This window comes from Oncorhynchus tshawytscha, linkage group LG33 (assembly GCF_018296145.1).
Source record: "Oncorhynchus tshawytscha isolate Ot180627B linkage group LG33, Otsh_v2.0, whole genome shotgun sequence".
NCBI classification, from domain to species: domain Eukaryota; kingdom Metazoa; phylum Chordata; class Actinopteri; order Salmoniformes; family Salmonidae; genus Oncorhynchus; species Oncorhynchus tshawytscha.
The window spans coordinates 11675948-11697110 of record NC_056461.1 but is presented as its reverse complement, the minus strand read 5'-3'; the positions used below and the strand labels follow the sequence as shown (position 1 = coordinate 11697110).

Below are 21163 nucleotides of genomic sequence, written 5' to 3'. Positions count from 1 at the left end.
AGCATGCGTCCATGGGGCAGATCCCACTACTGTATGTAGGGTCACAAACATTCTGAGGTGGCATAGATCAATCAGGTTCTAGAAGAGAACACCAATAGCATTTGAAAGGTTAAGAGGTGCTAAAGCAGCATAGCTATTCAACTCACATTCTTAATCGGGTTTTCTCAAGACACACGCAGCTGTTTGATTAGATGCACATTTTTAGAATGCTGATAAAGTAGCTCTTTTTATACATGCACTGAAAGATGTTGTGATTCACGGTTACATCATAGTTCCGTGTCCGAGGTCCTCTGTAGGTACATTAAACCTAAGTAATGGATATTAAACAAAAAGAGGACTTGTTATCTTTGGGTTTACTGGATGGAATGGATATGCGTTTGGGATAACTCTCAATGGATGAATTTCCGGCGGCACAATGAGAGTAACATGATTTGGGGAAATAACTTCACAAAAACAAAGCTTTCACATTCACTATCGCCCAGGTTTCTTGAAAGGCGGATTGGCTAAGAGGGTACATAACTTTTCCTACTTGCCAAAAAGGGTAACCCCAGTAACCAGGACAACAAAAACAGCACAGCAGCTAAACCTTTGTTAAAATGTCATGAAAACAAAATTCACACTAAGGACCAAACAACATTAAATATATATGGAAAAATTACACCAAGTAAGACATCAAAGATGCAGCCATTTAGGTAAATAAATAAACTCAGTAACTGAGAGGGAGGAGAGGAGCAGGGATGACATCATTGTCCCTTGGTTAAGGATAGTGTTATTCCTCTGTGGGAACAAATAAGGGATGATGGGATAGCCATCTCACTATATTGACCCGTCTGTCGTCCCGGTCATCTTCTCCTCATCCCCCTGTTTCTCGTGATTCAGCCTGGCGTAACTCACCGCATCGCCCCTAAAAGAGGGAGGAGAGAGAAGCAGGGAAGAAAGCAATGACAAGTTAAATCTTATGTCACATGCGCCGAATATGCAGTTAAGAAAATATTTACTAAATAAACTAAAGTAAAAAAATAATAATGAGGCTATATACAGGGGGTACCTGATTAATGTGCTGGGGTACAGGTTAGTCAAGGTAATCGGTACATGTAGGTAGAGAAAAAGTGACTATGCATAGATGTAACAGCAGTGTAAAATCAAAGAGGGGGGTGTCAATGTAAATAGTCCGGGTGGCCATTTGATTAATTGTTCAGTCTTATGGCTTGGGGATAGAAGATGTTAAGGAGCCTTTTGGATCTAGACTTGGGGCTCCGGTACCGCTGGCCGTGCGGTAGCAGAGAGAACAGTCTATGACTTCGGTGTTTGGAGTCTTTGACGATTTTTTGCCAAGTATATAGGTCCTGGATGGTAGGAAACTTGGCCTCAGTGATGTACTGGGCTGTACACACTACCCTCTGTAGCGCCTTACGGCCGGATGCTAGGCAGTTGCCATACCAGGCGATGTAACCGGTCAGTGCAGCTGTAAAACTTGAGGATCTGGGGACCCATGCCAAATGTTTTCAGCTTCTTGAGGGGGAAACGGCATTGTCGTGTCCTCTTCACGTCTTTCTTGGTGTGTTTGGACCATGATAGTTTGTTGGTGGTGTGGAATTTAACTCTCGACCCGCTCTGTCGATGTGAATTGCGGTGTGTTCGGCCCTCCTTTTCCTGTAGTCCATGATCATCTTCTGTGTCTTGCTCACTTTGAGGGAGAGGTTGATGTCCTGGCACCACTGCCAGGTCTCTGACCTCCCTATAGGCTGTCTTTATCGTTGTCGATAATCAGGCCTACCTTTGTTGTGTCATCAGCAAACCTAATGATGGTGTTGGAGTCGTGCTTGGCCACGCAGTTGTGGGTGAACAGGGAGTACAGGAGGGGACTGAGCACCCACCCCTGAGGGGGCCCTGTGTTGAGGATCAACTTGGCAGATGTGTTGTTGCCTATCCTTACCACCTGGCTGCGGCCCGTCAGGAAGTCCAGGATCCAGTTGAAGAGGGAGGTGTTTAGTCCCAAGTTCCTTAGATTAGTGATTGAGCTTTGAGGGCAATATGGTGTTGAACGCTGAGCTGTAGTCAATGAACAGCATTCTCACATAGGTGTTCCTTTTTTCCAGGTGGGAAAGGACAGTGTAGAGTGCGATTGCGTCATCTGTGGATCTGTTGGGTCGGTATGCGAATTGGAGTGGGTCTAGGGTTTCTGGGATAATGGTGTTGATGTCAGCCATGACCAGCATTTCAAAGCACTTCATGGCTACCGACTTGAGTGCTACGCGGCGATAGTCATTTAGGCAGGTTACCTTTGCTTTCTTGGGCACAGGGACTATGATGGTCTGCTTGGGAGTTTTTCCTAGCCACTGTGCTTCTACACCTGCATTGCTTGCTATTTGGGGTTTTAGGCTGGGTTTCTGTACAGCACTTTGATATAGCAGCTGATGTAAGAAGGGTTATATAAATAAATTTGAACATGTAGGTATTACAGACTCAGTCTGGGAGAGGTTGAAAATGTCAGTGAAAACACTTGCCAGTTGGTCAGCGCATGCTCGCAGTACACGTCCTGGTAATCCATCTGGCTCCGTGGCCTTGTGAATGTTGACCTGTTTATTAAAGGTCTTGCTCACATTGGCTACGGAGAGCGTGATCACACAGTCGTCCGGAACAGCTGGTGCTCTCATGCATGCTTCATTGTTGCTTGCCTCAAAGTGAGAATAAAAGGCATTTAGCCCATCTGGTAGGCTCGCGTCACTGGGCAGCTTGCAGCTGAATTTCCCTTTGTAGTCCGTAATATTTTGCAAGCCCAGCCACATCCAACAAGCGTCAGAGCCAGTGTAGTAGGACTTAATGTTAATCCTGTATTGAAGCTTTGACTGATGGTTCATCTGAGGGCATAGCGGAATTTCTTATAAGTGTAGCGATTAGTGTCCCGCTCCTTGAAAGTGGCAGCCTATAGCTCCGTGTGGATGTTGCCTGTAATCTATGGCTTCTGGTTTGGATATGTATGTACGGTCACTATGGGGACGAAGCCGGTGAAGTGGTATACTCCTCAGTGCCATTGGATGAATCCCAAAACATATTCCAGTCTGTGCTAGCAAAACAGTGCAGCATCCACGTCACTGGTAATTCCTGCTTTAGTTTTTGCTTGTAAGCAGGAATCGGGATAGAATTATGGTCAGATTTTCCAAAGAAAACAGGGAGATGTTGAATGTGAGATTCACAGGGTTACTTTTTGTCACTCAAGTGTATAAGGGGTATGAACAAAGCAGTCTCCTGTTACAAGATTTTACATTTAATGAATCTTGTTACTGATTAATAACACCTGAAAATCTAAATGTTGATTGAGAAATTTGAACTGAAAGGGGAAAAAGTGCGAGGGAAAAAAATGACATCTAAAATACGTACATTCAAACCAAAATCTTGTCACTAAAAGTATAAATAGAAAAGTCATACTTTTTGCCCAGGGAGGCGAGACCATAGAGGACACCTGTAGCAAAGGCAATGGCATTCCCAAACAACGTGGTGATGGAGAAGCTCAGGAATATGGGAAACAGTGCCATCCTGGAAATAAGAGAAACAGGGATTGATTACAGAGAATATGAAGTGTGTTTCTCAACTGTGATATAGGAAAAAGTGCCACCCTAAAAAATAAGTGTTTCCCAAACTCGGTCCCTTGGACCCCAAGGGGGGTCTTGCCCTAGAACTACACATCTGATTGAAATAATCATCAAGGTTAATTTTAATCAATTGTGTAGTGCTAGGACAAAAAACAAAATGTGCACCCCTTAAGGGTCCCAAGGAAGGAGTATGGGAAACACTGGATCACATTAGTGGTAGTGGGTTAATCAACTGGTTAAAGGTTCATTTAAATTCTAGGCCAAGACAAATGGACAGGTGAGACCTGTGAAGCCAGCAGGTCTCAGTCCAGTTCTTACCCACAGTAGAAGAAGGCTTTCTGCCATGGCTTGAATTTGTCCGCTCTAGCCGCCACTGCATTCGCAAACTCAATGAACTGGCAGCAGAATGGGACTTCACACAGGAACAACACAAAGGCATTCAACCTTGAAACAGGAGGAGGACGTTAACACAGCGCTGGTGAATATTTTTTACACACACGAGCAAACACACACGTAAGGATCATATTGTGGAAAACTGAAACTTACACCATCCATACTCCAGCTGCGATGTTTAAGGGGTTGACAGTGACACACATCCACACTCCTGAGATGGCACATGCTTCAGTGGGAGAGAAAATTATATTACATGCAATGTTACATTTCTCATTATGCAACCAGATCAAGTACATACAGGCACAAATAGGGACACCATGAATACCAACAGACTATAATAAAAGGAGTCTTTGTTCCAAGTTAGAAAGATGATTCATACAAACTTATTAATACAAACTCAAATCAAATAAAGCTTAACTAGAAACCACAAGGGCCTGAATTTGTCATTTAAACATGGTTTTGATACCAGGGAAACCAACACAAGAGGCTCAGCTCTTCTCTGGCAGAGAGCTATATTTGAGACAAATAGGAGGCAGATGATGGGTATTAATCAGAGTTTACAGGCCCCCTGCTAAGTTCCTACAAGGCCCCTAACTATGCACTGCCTGGTTGGCTCTGCTGGGTGCTACCAGTCCACTGTGAGCATGATTAGGGACCAAGACAATGAACAGATGGTATACTTACTCGTATTATATCCATTGTACTGTGTACACACACAAGTTGGTACAGACTTAAGTAAATTAATTCACACAGCCCACTACAGTAGCTCATCTTGTCTTTTGTACCCAACTTTGATTTTGGCAAAATTATTAACTTGTGGGGTTTGAAACCGTTGAAAGATGCAGTATGCAGAAATTGCTCAAGCCATTTCCTGGTTGCTAAAATTCTAATAGTTTGCCTAATTTCCGTTTGTGACAAAACAAGCAAGTAAAGTGTAGAGAATCATTGTACCATCTAAACAGCTGTGAAATATTTTCCATAACCGACAATATTGTATTTTCAGCTGTTTGAAACTGGTGTACAAAACCGAAAATAAAAGACATGAAGCATAGAAATAGCGCACTTAAAACAGATCTACCACTTCTTAGACATGCTTTCAATGAGAATGACATATCTGTAACTCCTATTTCTATGTGAATTTGGTTAGGTCACCCAAAAAGTTACATACTGCAGCATAGAAAATCTTGAAAACACGGCTCAGGATTTCTATCAGGAGAGAAACCTTACACTACTAGTGACTGATTGATGGAATAAAAAAAGACTCCCTTTTTCTCCCCAATTTCGTGAAATCCAATTGGTAGTGACAGTCCTGTCCCATCACTGCAACTCCCGTACGGACTCGGGAGAGACGAAGATCGAGAGCCATGCGTCCTCCGAAACACAACCCTGCTAAGCCACACTGCTTTTTGACACACTGCTCGCTTAACCCGGAAGCCAGCCGCACCAATGTGCATGCGACCGGCCCCACACAAGGAGTCGCTTGAGGTCGATGAGACAAGGACATCCCGACTAAACCCTCATGACGCTGGGCCAATTGTGCGCCACCTCATGGGTCTCCCGGTCGCGGCCAGCTGCGACACAGCCCGGGAACAAACCCGGGTCTATAGTGAACGCCTTAAGCACTGCGATGCAGTGCCTTAGACCGCTGCGCCACTCCGGAGGCTCTTGATGGAGATCTTATACTAGTGTGATTAAATGAAAAGTTATGGCACTGAATCCTTTTTTTTAATCCCACAGTACCAGACGAGACCATTCAGCTAACTAGCACACTCATGCCATACAACCACAGACACCCACACACAAGAAGACACACATACATGCAGTACTCTGCAGCAGCTAACATCAGAGGAAGCATATAGGACCTATCCTGCACTCTGATTCTACATCATGCTGAATAATACAGAGCCCATTGACTATGCAACGGTCCTGCATGGGAATGTGATACAGCGGCCAATACTCCGGTATCACAGCCACAGCAAGGCAGGAAAGGGATAGGTGGGAAGGGAGGGGAGGGATGCAATAGGCCTAATGCTGGGGAAGTGCAACATAAGCACAAACATCAACTCTGTGTCTCACAAAATGACTGTATATATGAATGGACAAAGCCATTGATCATGTGTCACCATACATTCCTATGTGAAAATTTGGCTTCAATGCACCATTGAGTTAAGTGTGCAGTTTGAGCTCGTCCAGGAAGTGAAGCAATTATTGGTGCCTTGGTTTAATTTTTTACACGAAAACTGACCACGAAGATTGCTATTTTTCCATTCACTATGAATAGGGGAACCTTTTTTCTGCTAACAATGCCTTCAGTCAGCCTTGAACTTCCGTGGCTTTAATAAGAAGGGCAGTCTTCTCCCCTGGTCTCACACGGAGTCCCTGAGGGAAGATAGCTTCTATTTTATAATGTCTGCTAGAGTATATCACTGAATAGATGACTTAGAAGATGTGTGCCAGTCAGGCAAGCAGACAGCCTATGATTGTGCCCATTCCCAGCCTCCTGGTGCAGTGAGGGGAAAAGGGGATACCTAGTCAGTTGCACAACTGAATGCATTTAACCCAACCACTCTGAATCAGAACATGTGCCCAATGGGTTTAGCACTGTACAAAGAGATGTGGGGGTAGAGTGGTGTGCCAGTGCTTTGTCTGGGCGGGCAGACAGGGGCTCAGTGAGGAGACTGAAGGCCTTGACTAAACACTGTAATATTTCAAAGAAAGCACACCAACAGAGCTTCCTAAAGAGAATATAGCCTCATTATCCAACAGCACAATACTCACAATTCTGTGTGTGTATCAGAGGTTGGAGGTTGGTGCATAGAGCCCAGTACATCAATGGGGCCAAGCTTCCTGCCCACCAGGACCTATATATAAATTGTTGTCTCTACAACCGCACGGCAAGCGGTACTGGAGCACCAAGTCTAGCACTAGGTCAAAAAGGCTTCTACCCCAAGCCATAAGACTGCTGAACAATTAATCAAATGGCCCCCCCCCGCTGTTTATTATCTATGCATAGTCACTTTAAACCCTACCTTACAAATTACTTTGACTAACCTGTAGCCCCGCACATGGACTCGTACCAGTACCCCTGTATATAGCATCCTTATTGTTAATTTATTGTGTTACTTTTTTTTTTTTTTTTCATTTTTACTTTTGTTTATTTAGTAAATGACTACTTATTGAACTGCATTGTTAGTTAAGGACTTAAGCATTTCACGGTAAGGTCTACACCTATTGTATTGGGCGCATGTGATAAATACAACTTTATTTTATTCGATGTTTGGTCAAGGGCCATGTTAAATAAATAAACAATAGGCTAGTATGCCAGGAATAGGTCATGAGAAAAACGTTTAAAATGCTTGCCGGTAACATGCTTCATGATCTGTCACTGTCATGAAAGGCATAGACCCCATTAAAACATTTAGAGACTGTAGACGTGGAAGCAGGGTGCGCCAGGACCGATTGGAATCGGACGGTCGTGTATACAGTAAGCAGGTGCAACCACAGGAGATAAGAAAATGGATGGTTGGCGTTTACTTACATACACCGCCCAGGACCCCAGCGATTTTGCAGAGCCATCGATACCACCATGACATGCCATCATCATCGGTGACAGGTTTTGGAGCTGCTGCCTCGTCGGAGTTCATTTTGCCCCAATAAATTATTCAGTGACTTGCCTTGTCAATATAACAATGGCCATTGGCTGGGGCTCACTAGGACAACGAAAGCTAACGTTACCTGGCCAACGTCAATGATCTCAACAGTTGACAAAAACATATATTTCGTGTTAACGATAGCTTTGATCGTGTCTCTACTCTGGCTAGCTAGATAACAATCTACGGCGGTTATCAACTGAGCATGGTTTTGTCTTCAAGATAGCTCATAGCTAGCAGACTGGTTAACTTAGACGCTAACGGTTGCCTCTGTCGCCAAAGCCTGTTAGCTTGTCACTGCCAATGTCAACCAACTTTCCTATCCTACAAACTTGCCAGTTATCCGTTTTTCTTTCAAATTAGACAGCTACCATTATTCATTTACACCATTCAAAAATGACGATTATTACGACCTGCTCTCTCCGCTGTTTCTTGTCCTGTCTTCTTCGGTGGGGTTTATCAGCGGTTGGCATCCAACGTTATGGCGCAGTACCGCCACGTACTGTACTGGAGTGTGGGGGAGAAACAAAATCCTACCTGCCAGCCCGGTTGTCGTTAAAACGATTTCAAAATATTTGAGACTATATCTAATGACGTTCTACTTAATATACTCTTTAAACGAATTTCCTGTATCCCCTTCTCCCTCATACTAGATTCCAGCCTCTTTCACATATAATAATTTATTGAACTTGTTGTGTTCCACCCTTAATCTTGTAAAAATAGCCTTGTCTCTTCTGTCCCTAAAAATAGCCTTGCCTGCCCTTAGTATCTCTATTCCACAGCTCCTGCCATCTCTGCACCATCACTGTCCATATCAGGATTTTTGTCTCTTCCTTGCTCATTGAAACTACAACATCAACATCCCCACTTCTAAGTGCTTGTTTAGCCAGTACATCAACTGCCTCGTTCCCCTCCACCCCCAAATGGGCTGGGACCCAAGTCAATCTTGTCGGTTTAACCCTGCCATGGGTTTGCAGCACCTCATAAAGCAGGTCTTGTCTGCTACGTGAGCTAAAGGACTGGAGACTCATCAACACTGCACATGAATCAGAGCAAATAACTACTCTGTGTGGCTTGACTTCCTCCACCCACTGCAAGGCCAACAGTATGGCCATCAGCTCCGCCATATATACAGTCAGATGATCTGTAATACGTTTCCTGACTGCCACCCCACATTCCTGCACGACAAATGCTGACCCAGTACGTCCTGTCATTGGATCTTTTGAACCATCTGTGTAAATGGCCACAAAATCCTGATACACAGTATCCAGACTTCTCTTAAACAAATCAGATGGATCATCACCCTCCCTATCTTTCTGTAGTCTCTCCAACACTTCTAGATTAACTACTGGAGGCGGGAGTAGCCACCGACTAAAACCCCTTCAATACAGTCCCATCTCCTTCGACCTGGGTATTACCCACCCAGTCAAAGCTTGTGTTCTGTTTTCGCTCATGTTCCCAGCATTCCTGTAAAATCCCTTTCGCAGGATGAGACACCCCATGTCCCTGTAGGTTGTCCCAATAATTCATTGCCAGCTACTGTCTCCTAATCCACAATGGCATATCCCCCATCTCCACCTGTAGTGCAGCCACTGGGGAGATCCGAAACGCCCCACTACATATTCTGAGTCCTTGCCCCTGTATGACATTTAGCCTTTCCAATGAGGTCTGGGCTGCCGAACCATACGCTATACTGCCATAGTCTATTACAGATCGAATCAATGCAGCATACATGGTCCTCAATGAGGAAAGCCCAGCTCCCCACTCCTTCCTCGTCAGACATTTACCTCGTCACATTTAGCACCACTGAATTTTCTCTACAGAGAACCTGAATCCCCACATTAATGCCCACCGCTCTTCCTCCTCAATTGCTTCCTGTACCTTCCTGACTATGTATGGCACATTTCTTCCCCTCTTCCATGAGGCCCCATCATCTGCAAATAACGACCTCCCAATATCTGGCTGTACCTGAGTAATCATTGATCATGATTGTGAACAACAGAGGACTAATCACGCTCCCCTGTGGTGTACCATTATCCACCAGGTAGCTGCTTGATAGTCACTTTCCCACCCTCACCTGAATAGACCTTTCAAACACGAAATCCTTTATCCAGTTGTACATTCTTCCTCCTGCCCCCATAATATCAAGCTTGATTAACAACCCCTCCTTCCACATCATATCATACGCCTTCTCCACATCAACAAAGACAGCTACAACAGTCTCCATGTTCACCTGAGCCTTCTTCACCTCTGCTTCTAAGCAGAGCACTGGGTCCATAGTTCCCGTTCCCTTCCTGAACCCACTCTGATGTGGCGATACTAGCCCCCTGCTCTCCAGAAAGTAAGTTAGCCTCTCTGTAATGATACGTTCCATAATCTTACATGCATGTGATGTTAAAGCTACTGGCCGATAGCTTGTTGGTCTCGTTGGGTCCTTCCCTGGCTTCCAGATTGGTACCACTACTGCCTCCCTCCAACTGCCTGGTAGTTTCCCCTCCTCCCACACTGTGTTATACAACACCAAAACCTTATCCAGTGCCTCATCACTAAAATGGGCCAACATAACATAGCATACCTCATCTTTCCCAGGTGAGGTTAACCCAGCCTTACCTATTGCCCTTTTCACCTCAGCCATGGTAAATGGTGCATTCAACACATCACTGACATCCTTCCTCCTATCCAGCACTCCAGGATGTTCCTCTCTCATTCTATCTCTCCCCCTCTGCCCCTCCTCTGACAAATTTGCAGAGATATGCACTTCAACAAACGTTTTGGCCATCATCTCTGCCTTCTCCTCATCTGTTACTGCCACATCCTTCCCACTCGTCAACACTGGATAATCCCACTCCATTCTAACCCCACTCATCCTCTTAATCATCCCCCACACTTCTCCCACAGGTGTCACCCTTCCACTGGTGTCACAGAACCGATGCCAACATGACCTCTTTGCCTGACGGATAGTTCTCCTCACCAGGGCCTGCTTACACTGAATCAGATGTTGGAAGTCATGCATCCTTTTCAGTACTCTAAATGCCCTGTTCCTACTCCTCACCATTTCCCCTCACTCCTCCATCCACCATTGGACTGCTTTCCTCCTCCTCCTCCCTGAACTGTTTGGTATAGCCTCAGTAGCTGCCCCCACAAATGCTGTTCTCACCCAGTTATTCATACTATCCACATCCCCTCTCATATCCACCCAAGCCATCACCTGCTCCCTCAGCTCCTGAAATGTATCCCACTTTTCCCTTCCAAACACCCGCCTACGTAGCACCCCTCCTCTCAACCACACCTCCACCACCACATATTCCCATCTAATACCTTTGCCTAGCATCCTATAAGGATTATCTTGCATTATGAAGGTGGCATATCCCCTCCTACATCGCTGTCCCTACGAACCACTACGTCCCTCAATGATAAACTCCACTAACACTTTTTTTGGTTACTACATAATTCCATATGTGTTTTTTCATAGTTTAGATGTCTTCACTATTATTTTACAATGTAGAAAATAGTAAAAATAAAGAAAAACCCTTGAATGAGTATGTGTGTCCAAACTTTTGACTGGTACTGTATATCCTATGATGACTTTATTTGGCAGTACCTGGTCCTTGAAGTGGAACAGAATAGACAGGCTATCTACCCTAACTCCACCCCTTGTTTTGTTTTTTTTACCTTTATTTAACTAGGCCAGTCAGTTAAGAACAAAATCTTATTTTCAATGACGGCCTAGGAACAGTGGGTTAACTGCCTGTTCAGGGGCAGAACGACAGAATTGTACCTTGTCAGCTCGGGGGTTTGAACCTGCAACCTTCCGGTTACTAGTCCAACGCTCTAACCACTAGGCTACCCTGCTTGCAATTTAATCTTTAATCCACTGCTTGATCAGTCCAGCTGCTCGGCACCACCTTCTACTTCCCTATTTGCTTCACTCCTCGCCATGACTTTACAGAACACCAACAAGCTCCCATCTCTTAACACTTTAGCATGGATAACTTCCCCAATCAAGTATTTTATCACAGCCGTCAACCTTATCGGACTCATTGTTCCAACTCTCCCTTTCCTCCCTAAACTTCATAATCACTTTATGCTCCTCCTCACCTCCATGCTCCCCTCGCGACTTATCTTGCCCTTCCTCGGCACTCTACCTCTGAACTGCCGCTAGCGTTGGAAGCTACGGTTCTCTCCTCAAACTCCTTTTTCTGCCTCCATAGACCTTTCGCTCCCCATCAAACCCCTACTCCCTTTCTCTCCCGCTTTCTTTTTCTCACTCCCCTCTTTATTTGTACCGCTATGCTCCATACTTGCTTCACTTTCTTCTCCATCACTATCTCCTACCATCTTTGACCCAGTCACAGCATAGCAGTGCCGAACCGCTCCCACACCGAGTAAAGTTTGATTGATTGATTGTTTGATTATCAACGATTGATCGCTAGCCACAGCTTTCAGCCTCTCCCTCACTTCTGTCCACCATGAACCTCCCTGGACTGATTAAAATATTGTACGTCACCATTTGTTTACATGTGGGTGTGTTTCTAGCGGTGGTACTGCAGTAACCTAACGTAGCCTGCCAGCACGTCGCAGGGGTAAAATAAACACCTGAAACTAGATCAAAATCAAATCTAATTTTATTGGTCACATGCACATATTTAGCAGATGTTATTGCGGGTGTAGAGAAATGCTTGTGTTCCTAGCTCCAATAGTGCAGTAATATCTAACAATTCACAACAATACACACAAATCTAAAGTAAAAGAATGGAGTTAAGAAATATATAAATATTTGGATGAGCAATGTCAGAGTGGCATTGACTAGAATGCAGTAAATACATATAAAATGATTAAGGCAGTATGTAAACATTAAAGTGACCAGTGTTCCATTCCAAGCTATGTATATTTAGGGCAGCAGTCTAGGGCCCTGGCGGAGTGGTGCAGGGTTGAGTAACCAGGTGGTAGCCGGCTAGTGATGGATATTTAACAGTCTGATAGCCTTGAGATAGAAGCTGATTCTCTTGGTCCGTGCTTTGATGTACCTGTACTGACCACACCTTCTGGATGGTAGCGGGATGAACTGGCCGTGGCTCGTGGTTTGATGTTCTTGATGATCTTTTGGCCTTCCTGTGACATCGGGTGCTGTAGGTGTCATGGAGGGCAGGCAGTGTGCCCCCAGTGATGCGTTGGGCAGGCCGCACCACCCTATTGAAAGCCCTGCGATTGCGGGCAGTGCAGTTGCCGTACCAGGTGGTGATGCAGCCCGACAGGATGCTTTCAATTTTGCATCTGTAAAAGTTTTTGAGGGTCTTAGGGGCCAAGCCGAATTTCTTCAGCCTCCTGAGGTTGAAGAGACGCTGTTGCGCCTCGTTCACCACACTGTCTGTGTGGGTGGATGTTAAGGGAATTTTTATCAATGATGACTAATTATGTATACATTTCAATCAGGACTGACTAGTCCAAATGCTATTATGTACTGTACATGCATGAATTTTCTCTCTTGCTCCCATTCCCAATTGTATATAATATAGTCAGGAGTTTAGAACAATGCCTTGGTACAAATGAATGAACTATCTCCAGATGGCAGGGACGGACTATCTCCAGACTGTCTAGAATGCTTATCTACACTGACTGACCTTGGCTTTAGGAGAGGAGGGAAGGCTCGAGAACTATAGGGCCTCTCTACCAGTGTCAAGAAGAGATAGAACATTTAGAAAATGCTGACGTCATTTTCAGTTTATAACCTGTGGTAAAATGTGTATGAAGCCAGTACTCTCTTGAATTAAACGCTGTTACCTGACTTTTAAGACCGGGGCTCTGTCCATTCTTATAAAATAAAGGGTCTTACAAACCCTTTATGCATTGACAGAGTGTTTAATTTTGATTGGGAAATAAAACTGAGGAATTTAGAATTCCTTCAACAGTGGACCATTTCAGATCAACAGTAATGTGTACGTCAAGGAAATTGAAGCTTTTCACCTTCTCCACTGCGGTCTCATCGATGTGGATAGGGGCGTGCTCTCTCTGCTGTTTCCTAAAGTCCACGATCAGCTCCTTCATTTTGTTGATGTTGAGGGAGAGGTTATTTTCCCAGCACCACTTCTCCAGGGCCCTCACCTTCTCGTCTCATCATTGTTGATAATCAGGTCTACTGTTGTGTCGTCTGGAAACTTGATGATTGAGTATGAGGCATGCGTGGCCACACAGGTATGGATGAACAGGGAGTACAGGAGGGGGCTGAGCATGCACCCTTGTGGGGCCCCTGTGCGGTAGATCAGCAAAGTGGAGGTGTTGTTTCCCACCTTCACCACCTGGGGGTGGCCCGTCAGGAAGTCCAGGACTCAGTTGCACAGGGCGGGGTTCTTGGAAAACCAAGATGGCGTAGCAGTGCAGATGTGGTTTGTCGTCCTCTTGTTTGCTGTTTGTATTTTTCGTCTTTTTTGTATATATTTCAATTTATTTTTCAATCTCTTTTCCATTTTTAAAATTAAATATACCTTCCGTTATTAACCCACCTCACTCAATGTGACACGGATCCGCTATTTTTTTCCGACCTTATTGCCAAAACTTTCATCAGAAGCCAGCCATCAGCAGCTAACCAGCTAATTAGCTACTAGCTATTTAGCCACTGCTAGCAGCCTTTACCCTCTGTACAGGCACCAGCCGTTTTTTAGCCTGGATAAATCCTGCCAGCCTAGGACTGTTTTTCTCCACTACAATGCCGGATTCCTGTCGTAAACCCTGGACCATTACTCCTGGTCATCGCAGCTAGCTAGCTGCCTCCGAGTGACCCAGCCCCGAAGTTAGCCCTGAGCCAGGCACATCTCCCGGCTAGCAAACAAAATTACTACAACTACAATACCTCTTTCGCCATCTGGCCTGGTCCCTTCGTTGACACGGCGCCCTGACATACCACCACAACTGGTCCGCAGACATAATTCCATCCGCTGTGCCCTCAATCGGCCTTTGCCGGACATCGGAGCAGATGCTTTTACTTACCCCGGCCTGCTAACTTTAAATGCAGTAACGACTACGCCGCGGCTTCCCTACTCCATCTATTGCTGTTCACTGGACCCTATGATCACTTGGCTACATAGCTGATGCCGGCTGGACTGTTCATTTATCACGGTACTCCATTTTGCTTTTGTTTTTTTGTTTATCTGTCGGCCCTAGCCCCGAACTCAGACCCTGTGTGTAGTTAACTGACCCTCTGCCCATTCATTGTCATTTTACCTGTTGTTGTTGTCTTCGCTGATTAGCTGTTCTTGTCTTACCCGTTCTTGTCTTAGCTAGCTCTCCCAATCAACACGTGATTGCTTTATGCCTCGCTTTATGTCTCTCTCAAATGTCAAAATGCCTTGTATACTGTTGTTTAGCATAGTTATCATTGTTTTAGTTTACAGTGGAGCCCCTAGCCCCACTCTACATGCCTCAGATTTCTCCTTTGTCCCACCTCCCACACGTGCGGTGACCTCATCCAGTATAACCAGTACGTCCAGAGATGCAACCTCTCTTATCATCACTCAGTGCCTGGGCTTACCTCCACTGTACCCGCACCCCACCATAACCCTGTCTGCACATTATGCCTTGAATCTATTCTACCACGGCCAGAAATCTGCCCCTTTTATTCTCTGTCCCCAACGCACTAGACGACCAGTCTTGATAGCCTTTAGCCGTACCCTCATCCTACTCCTACTCTGTTCCACGGGTGATGTGGAGGTTAACCCAGGCCCTGCGTGTCCCCAGGCACTCTCATGTGTTGACTTCTGTAATTGAAAAAGCCTTGGTTTCATGCATGTTAACATCAGAAGCCTCCTTCCTAAGTTTGTTTTACTCACTGCTTTTGCACACTCCGCCAACCCTGATGTCCTTGCCAAGTCTGAATCCTGGCTTAGGAAGGCCACCAAAAATTCTGAAATTTCCATACCCAACTACAACATTTTCCGTCAAGATAGAACTGGGGGGAGGAGTTGCAATCTACTGCAGAGATTCTGTCATACTTTCCAGGTCTATGCCCAAACAGTTTGAACTTCTAATTTAAAAAATGAATCTCTCCAGAAATAAGTCTCTCACTCTTGCCACCGGTTATAGACCCCCTCAGCTCCCAGCTTTGCTCTGGACACCATATGAGATTGATTGCCCCTCATCTATCTTCAGAGTTCGTTCTGTCAGGTGACCTAAACTGGGATATGCTTAACACCCTGGCAGTCCTACAATCTAAGCTAGATGCCCTCAATCTCACACAAATCATAAAGGAACCCACCAGGTACAACCCTAAATCTGTAAACATGGGCACCCTCATAGATATTATTCTGACCAACTTGCCCTCCAAATACACGTCTGCTGTTTTCAATCAGGATCTGCCTCACTGCCTCATTGCCTGCATCCGCTATGGGTCCGCGGTCAAACGACCACCCCTCCTCACTGTCAAATGCTCCCTAAAGCCCTTCTGCGAGCAGGCCTTTGTAATCGACCTGGCCCGAGTATCCTGGAAGGATATTGACCTCATCCCGTCAGTCGAGGATGCCTGGTCGTTCTTTAAAAGTAATTTCCTCACAATCTTAAATAAGCATGCCCCTTACAAAAAATGTAGAACTAAGAACAGATATAGTCCTTCGTTCACTCCACACCTGACTACCTTTGACCGGCACAAAAACATCCTGTGTGGGACTGCAATAGCATTGAATAGTCCCTGCGATATGCAACTGTTCAGGGAAGTCAGGAACCAATACACACAGAAATTTGCATCCTGTAGCTCTAACTCCAAAAAGTTTTGGGACACTGTAAAGTCCATGGAGAACAAGAGCACCTTCTCCCAGCTGCCCACCGCACTGAGGCTAGGAAACACGGTCACCACCGATAAAATTATGATAATTGAACATTTTAATAAGCATTTCTCTACGGCTGGCCATGCTTTCCTCCTGGCTATCCCAACCCCAGCCAACAGCTCTAACCCCCTGCAGCTACTTGCCCGAGCCTCCCCAGCTTCTCCTTCACCCAAGTCCAGATAGCAGATGTTCTGAAAGAGCTGCAAAACCTAGACCAGTACAAATCAACTGGGCTAGACAATCTGGACCCTCTCTTTCCTAAACTTTCCGCCGCCATTGTTGCAACCCCTATTACCAGTCTGTTCAACCTCTCTTTCCTATCGTCCGAGATCCCTAAAGATTGGAAAGCTGCTGTGGTCATCCCCCTCTTCAAAGGGGGTGACACTCTAAAGGGGGTGACACCCAAACTGTTATAGACCTATATCCATCTTGCCCTGCCTTTCTAAAGTCTTCGAAAGCCAAGATAATAAACAGATCACTGACCATTTTGAATCCCACCGTACATTCTCCACTGTTCAATCCGGTTTCCGAGCTGGTCAAGGGTGCACATCAGCCACGCTCAAGGTACTAAACGATATCATAACCGCCATCGATAAAAGACAGTACTGTGCAGCCATCTTCATCGACCTGGCCAAGGCTTTTGACTCAATCACCGTATTCTTATCGGCAGACTCAATAGCCTTGGTTTCTCAAATGACTGCCACGCCTGGTTCACCAACTACTTTGCAGACAGAGTTCAGTGTGTCAAATCGGAGGGCCTGTTGTCCGGACCTCTGGCCGTTTCTATGGGGGTACCACAGGGTTCAATTCTCGGGCTGACTCTTTTCTCTGTATATATCAATGATGTCGCTCTTGCTGTGGGTGATTCCCTGATCCACCTCTATGCAGACGACACGATTCTGTATACATCTGGCCCTTCTTTGGACACTGTGTTAACTAACCTCCAAACGAGCTTCAATGCCATAACACTCCTTCCGTGGCCTCCAACTGCTCTTAAACGCCAGTAAAACCAAATTAATGCTCTTCAACCGTTCGCTGCCGGCACCCGCACGCCCGACTAGCATCACTACTCTGGACGGTTCTGACCTAGAATATGTGGACAACTACAAATATCTAGGTGTCTGGCTAGACTGTAAACTCTCCTTCCAGACTCATATTAAACATCTCCAATCCAAAATTAAATCTATAATCGGCTTTCTATTTCGCAACAAAGCCTCCTTCACTCACGCCGCCAAACATACCCTAGTAAAACTGACTATCCTACCGATCCTCGACTTCGGCAATGTCATCTACAAAATAGCTTCCAATACTCTACTCAGCAAACTGGATGCAGTCTATCGCAGTGCCATCCATTTTGTTACCAAAGCCCCTTATACCACCCACCACTGCGACCTGTATGCTCTAGTCGGCTGGCCCTCGCTACATATTCGTCGCCAGACCCACTGGATCCAGGTCATCTATAAATCTATGCTAGGTAAAGCTCCACCTTATCTCTGCCCATGATAACAACACCCACCCTTAACACGCGCTCTAGACAGTATATCTCACTGGTCATCCCCAAAGCCGACACCTCATTTGGCCGCCTTTCCTTCCAGTTCTCTGCTGCCAGTGACTGGAACGAATTGTTCCGGGATTCTTCCGATGGCATTGAGGAGTACACCACATCGGTCACTGGCTTTATCAATAAGTGCATTGAGGACGTCGTCCCCACAGTGACTGTACGTACATACCCCAACCAGAAGCCATGGATTACAGGAAACATTCGCACTGAGCTAAAGAGTAGAGCTGCCGCTTTCAAGGTGCGAGACTCTAACCCGGAAGCTTACAAGAAATCCCGCTATGCCCTGTGACGAACCATTAAACAGGCAAAGCATCAATACAGGGTTAAGATTCAATCATACTACACCGGCTCCGATGCTCGTCTTATGTGGCAGGGCTTGCAAACTATTACAGACTACAAAGGGAAGCACAGCCGCGAGCTGCCCAGTGACACGAGCCTACCAGACGAGCTAAATCACTTCTATGCTCGCTTCGAGGCAAACAACACTGAGGCATGCATGAGAGCATCAGCTGTTCCGGATAACTGTGATCGCGCTCTCCGTAGCCGATGTGAGTAAGACCTTTAAACAGGTCAACATACACAAGGCTGCGGGAACAGATGGATTACCAGGACGTGTGCTCCGGGCATGTGCTGACCAACTGGCAGGTGTCTTCACTGACATTTTCAACATGTCCCTGATTGAGTCTGTAATACCAACATGTTTCAAGCAGACCACCATAGTCCCTGTGCCCAAGAACACAAAGGCAACCTGCCAAATGACTACAGACCCATAGCACACATGTCCGTAGCCATGAAGTGCTTTGAAAGGCTGGTAATGGCTCACATCAACATCATTATCCCAGAAACCCTAGACCCTATCCAATTTGCATCCCGCCCAAACAGATCCACAGATGATGCAATCTCTATTGCACTCCACACTGCCCTTTCCCACCTGGACAAAAGGAACACTTATGTGAGAATGCTATTCATTGACTACAGCTCAGCGTTCAACATCATAATACACTCAAAGCTCATCACTAAGCTATGGATCCTGGGACTAAACACCTCCCTCTGCAACTGGATCCTGGACATCCTGACGGGCCACCCACAGGTGGTGAGGGTATGTAGCAATACATCTGCCATGCTGATCCTCAACACTGAAGCCCCCCAGGGGTGCGTGCTCAGTCCCCTCCTGTACTCCCTGCTCACCCACAACTGCATGGCCAGACACAACTCCAAACACCATCATTAAGTTTGCAGATGACACAACAGTGGTAGGCCTGATCACCGACAATGACGAGACAGCCTATAGGGAGGAGGTCAGAGACCTGGCTGGGTGGTGCCAGAATAACAACATATCCCTCAACATATCCAAGACTAAGGAGATGATTGTGGACTACATTAAAAGGAGGACCGAACACGCCCCCATTCTCATCGACGGTGCTGTAGTGGAGCAAGTTGAGAGCTTCAAGTTCCTTGGTGTCCACATCACCAACAAACTAGAATGGTCCAGACACATCAAGACGGTTGTGAAGAGGGCACGACAAAGCCTATTCCCCCTCAGAAAACTAAAAAGATTTGGCATGGGTCCTGAGATCCTCAAAAGATTCTACAGCTGCAACATTGAGAGCATCCTGACTGGTTACATCACTGCCTGGTACGACAACTGCTCGGCCTTCGACCGCAAGGCACTACAGAGGGTAGTGCGTACGGCCCAGTACATCACTGGGGCAAAGCTGCCTGCCATCCAGGACCTCTACACCAGGCGGTGTCAGAGGAAGGCCCTAAAAATTGTCAAAGACCCAGCCACCCCAGTCATAGACTGTTCTCTCTACTACCGCATGGCAAGCGGTACCGGAGTGTGAAGTCTAGGACAAAAAGGCTTCTCAACAGTTTTTACCCCCAAGCCATAAAAGTCCTGAACAGGTAATCAAATGGCTACCCGGACTATTTGCATTGTGTGCCCCTCTAACCCAACCCCTCTTTTACGCTGCTGCTACTCTCTGTTTATCCCACTACCCGCCAACCCCTCTTTTACGCTACTGCTCCTCTCTGTTAATCATACATGCATAGTCACTTTAACCATATCTACATGTACATACTACCTCAATCAGCATGATTTACCGGTGTCTGTATGTAGCCTCGCTACTTTTATAGCCTCGCTACTGTATATAGCCTCGCTACTGTTATTTTTCACTGTCGCTTTTATTTCTTTACTTACCTATCGTTCACCTAATACCTTTTTTGCACAATTGGTTAAAGCATGTAAGTAAGCATTTCACTGTAAGGTGAACACCTGTTGTATTCGGCACACGTGGCAAATAAACGTTGATTTGATTTGAAGGCTGAGCTATAGTCAATGAACAGCATTCTTACATAGGTATTCCAGATAGTAGATAGTCCAGATGGGATAGGGCAGTGTGCAGTACGATGGTGATTGCAAGGTTGCCAGGTGCACGGTGTTTCCTCCGACACATTGGTGCGGCTGGCTTCTGGGTTGGATGCGCGCTGTGTATCGGAGCATGCATGACTTTCAACCTTTGTTTCTCCCGAGCCCGTACGGGAGTTGTAGCGATGAGACAAGATATTAGCTACTAAAACAATTGGATACCATGAAAAAGGGGTAAAAATTTAAATTTAAATTTAAAAAATAAATAAATAATTGTGAAGCATGGATTCCAATTGGTCAGACCAGCGTTGAACAGACCTTAGCACGGGTACTTCCTGTTTGAGTTTCTGCCTACAAGAAGGGATGAGCAAAATGGAGTCATGATCTGATTTGTCGAAGTGAGGGCTGGGGAGGGCCTTGTAGGCATCCCAGAAGTTGGAGTAGCAGTGGTCAAGTGTTTTAGCATCGCAAGTACTACAGTCAATGTGTTAGTAGAACTTCAGTAGCGTTTTCCTCAAATTTGCTTTGTTAATATCCCCAGCTACAATAAATACGGCCTCAGAATATGTGGTTTCCAGTTTTCACAAAGTCCAGTGTAGTTCCTTGAGGGCCATTGTGGTATCAGCTTAAGGGGGAATATACCCGGCTGTGAATAAAACCGAAGATAAATATCTTGGGAGGTTATACGGTCAGCTTTTGATTGTGAGGTATTCTAGGTCGGATGAACAAAATGACTTGAGTTTCTGTACATAATCACAATCCCACAATGAATAGTTAATCATGTA

General features: G+C 45.6%; 1 protein-coding gene across 1 annotated transcript; it reads right to left on the bottom strand.

Moving 5' to 3' along the window:
- Nucleotides 1–349: 349 nt before the first annotated feature.
- On the bottom strand, nt 350–8260 carry LOC112230889 (calcium channel flower homolog). The gene is made up of 5 exons (XM_024397236.2): nt 7525–8260; nt 4140–4212; nt 3912–4037; nt 3430–3537; nt 350–904 (listed from the first exon to the last, which is right to left on the bottom strand). Exons 1-5 carry the CDS (start codon nt 7628–7630, stop codon nt 817–819), a joined length of 501 nt encoding a protein of 166 aa, XP_024253004.1. The 5' UTR covers nt 7631–8260; the 3' UTR covers nt 350–816.
- Between the last annotated feature and the right edge of the window lie 12903 nt (nt 8261–21163).

Bases quoted from the DNA above. Each gene is read 5' to 3' on its own strand.
- LOC112230889 (XM_024397236.2), bottom strand. From the start codon at position 7,630: ATGAACTCCGACGAGGCAGCAGCTCCAAAACCTGTCACCGATGATGAT. The intron at 4,213-7,524 runs GTAAGTAAACGC...CTCCCACTGAAG, and splicing joins TGGGGTCCTGGGCGGTGTAT to CATGTGCCATCTCAGGAGTG. The intron at 4,038-4,139 runs GTAAGTTTCAGT...TCCTGTTTCAAG, and splicing joins GCAGCTGGAGTATGGATGGT to GTTGAATGCCTTTGTGTTGT.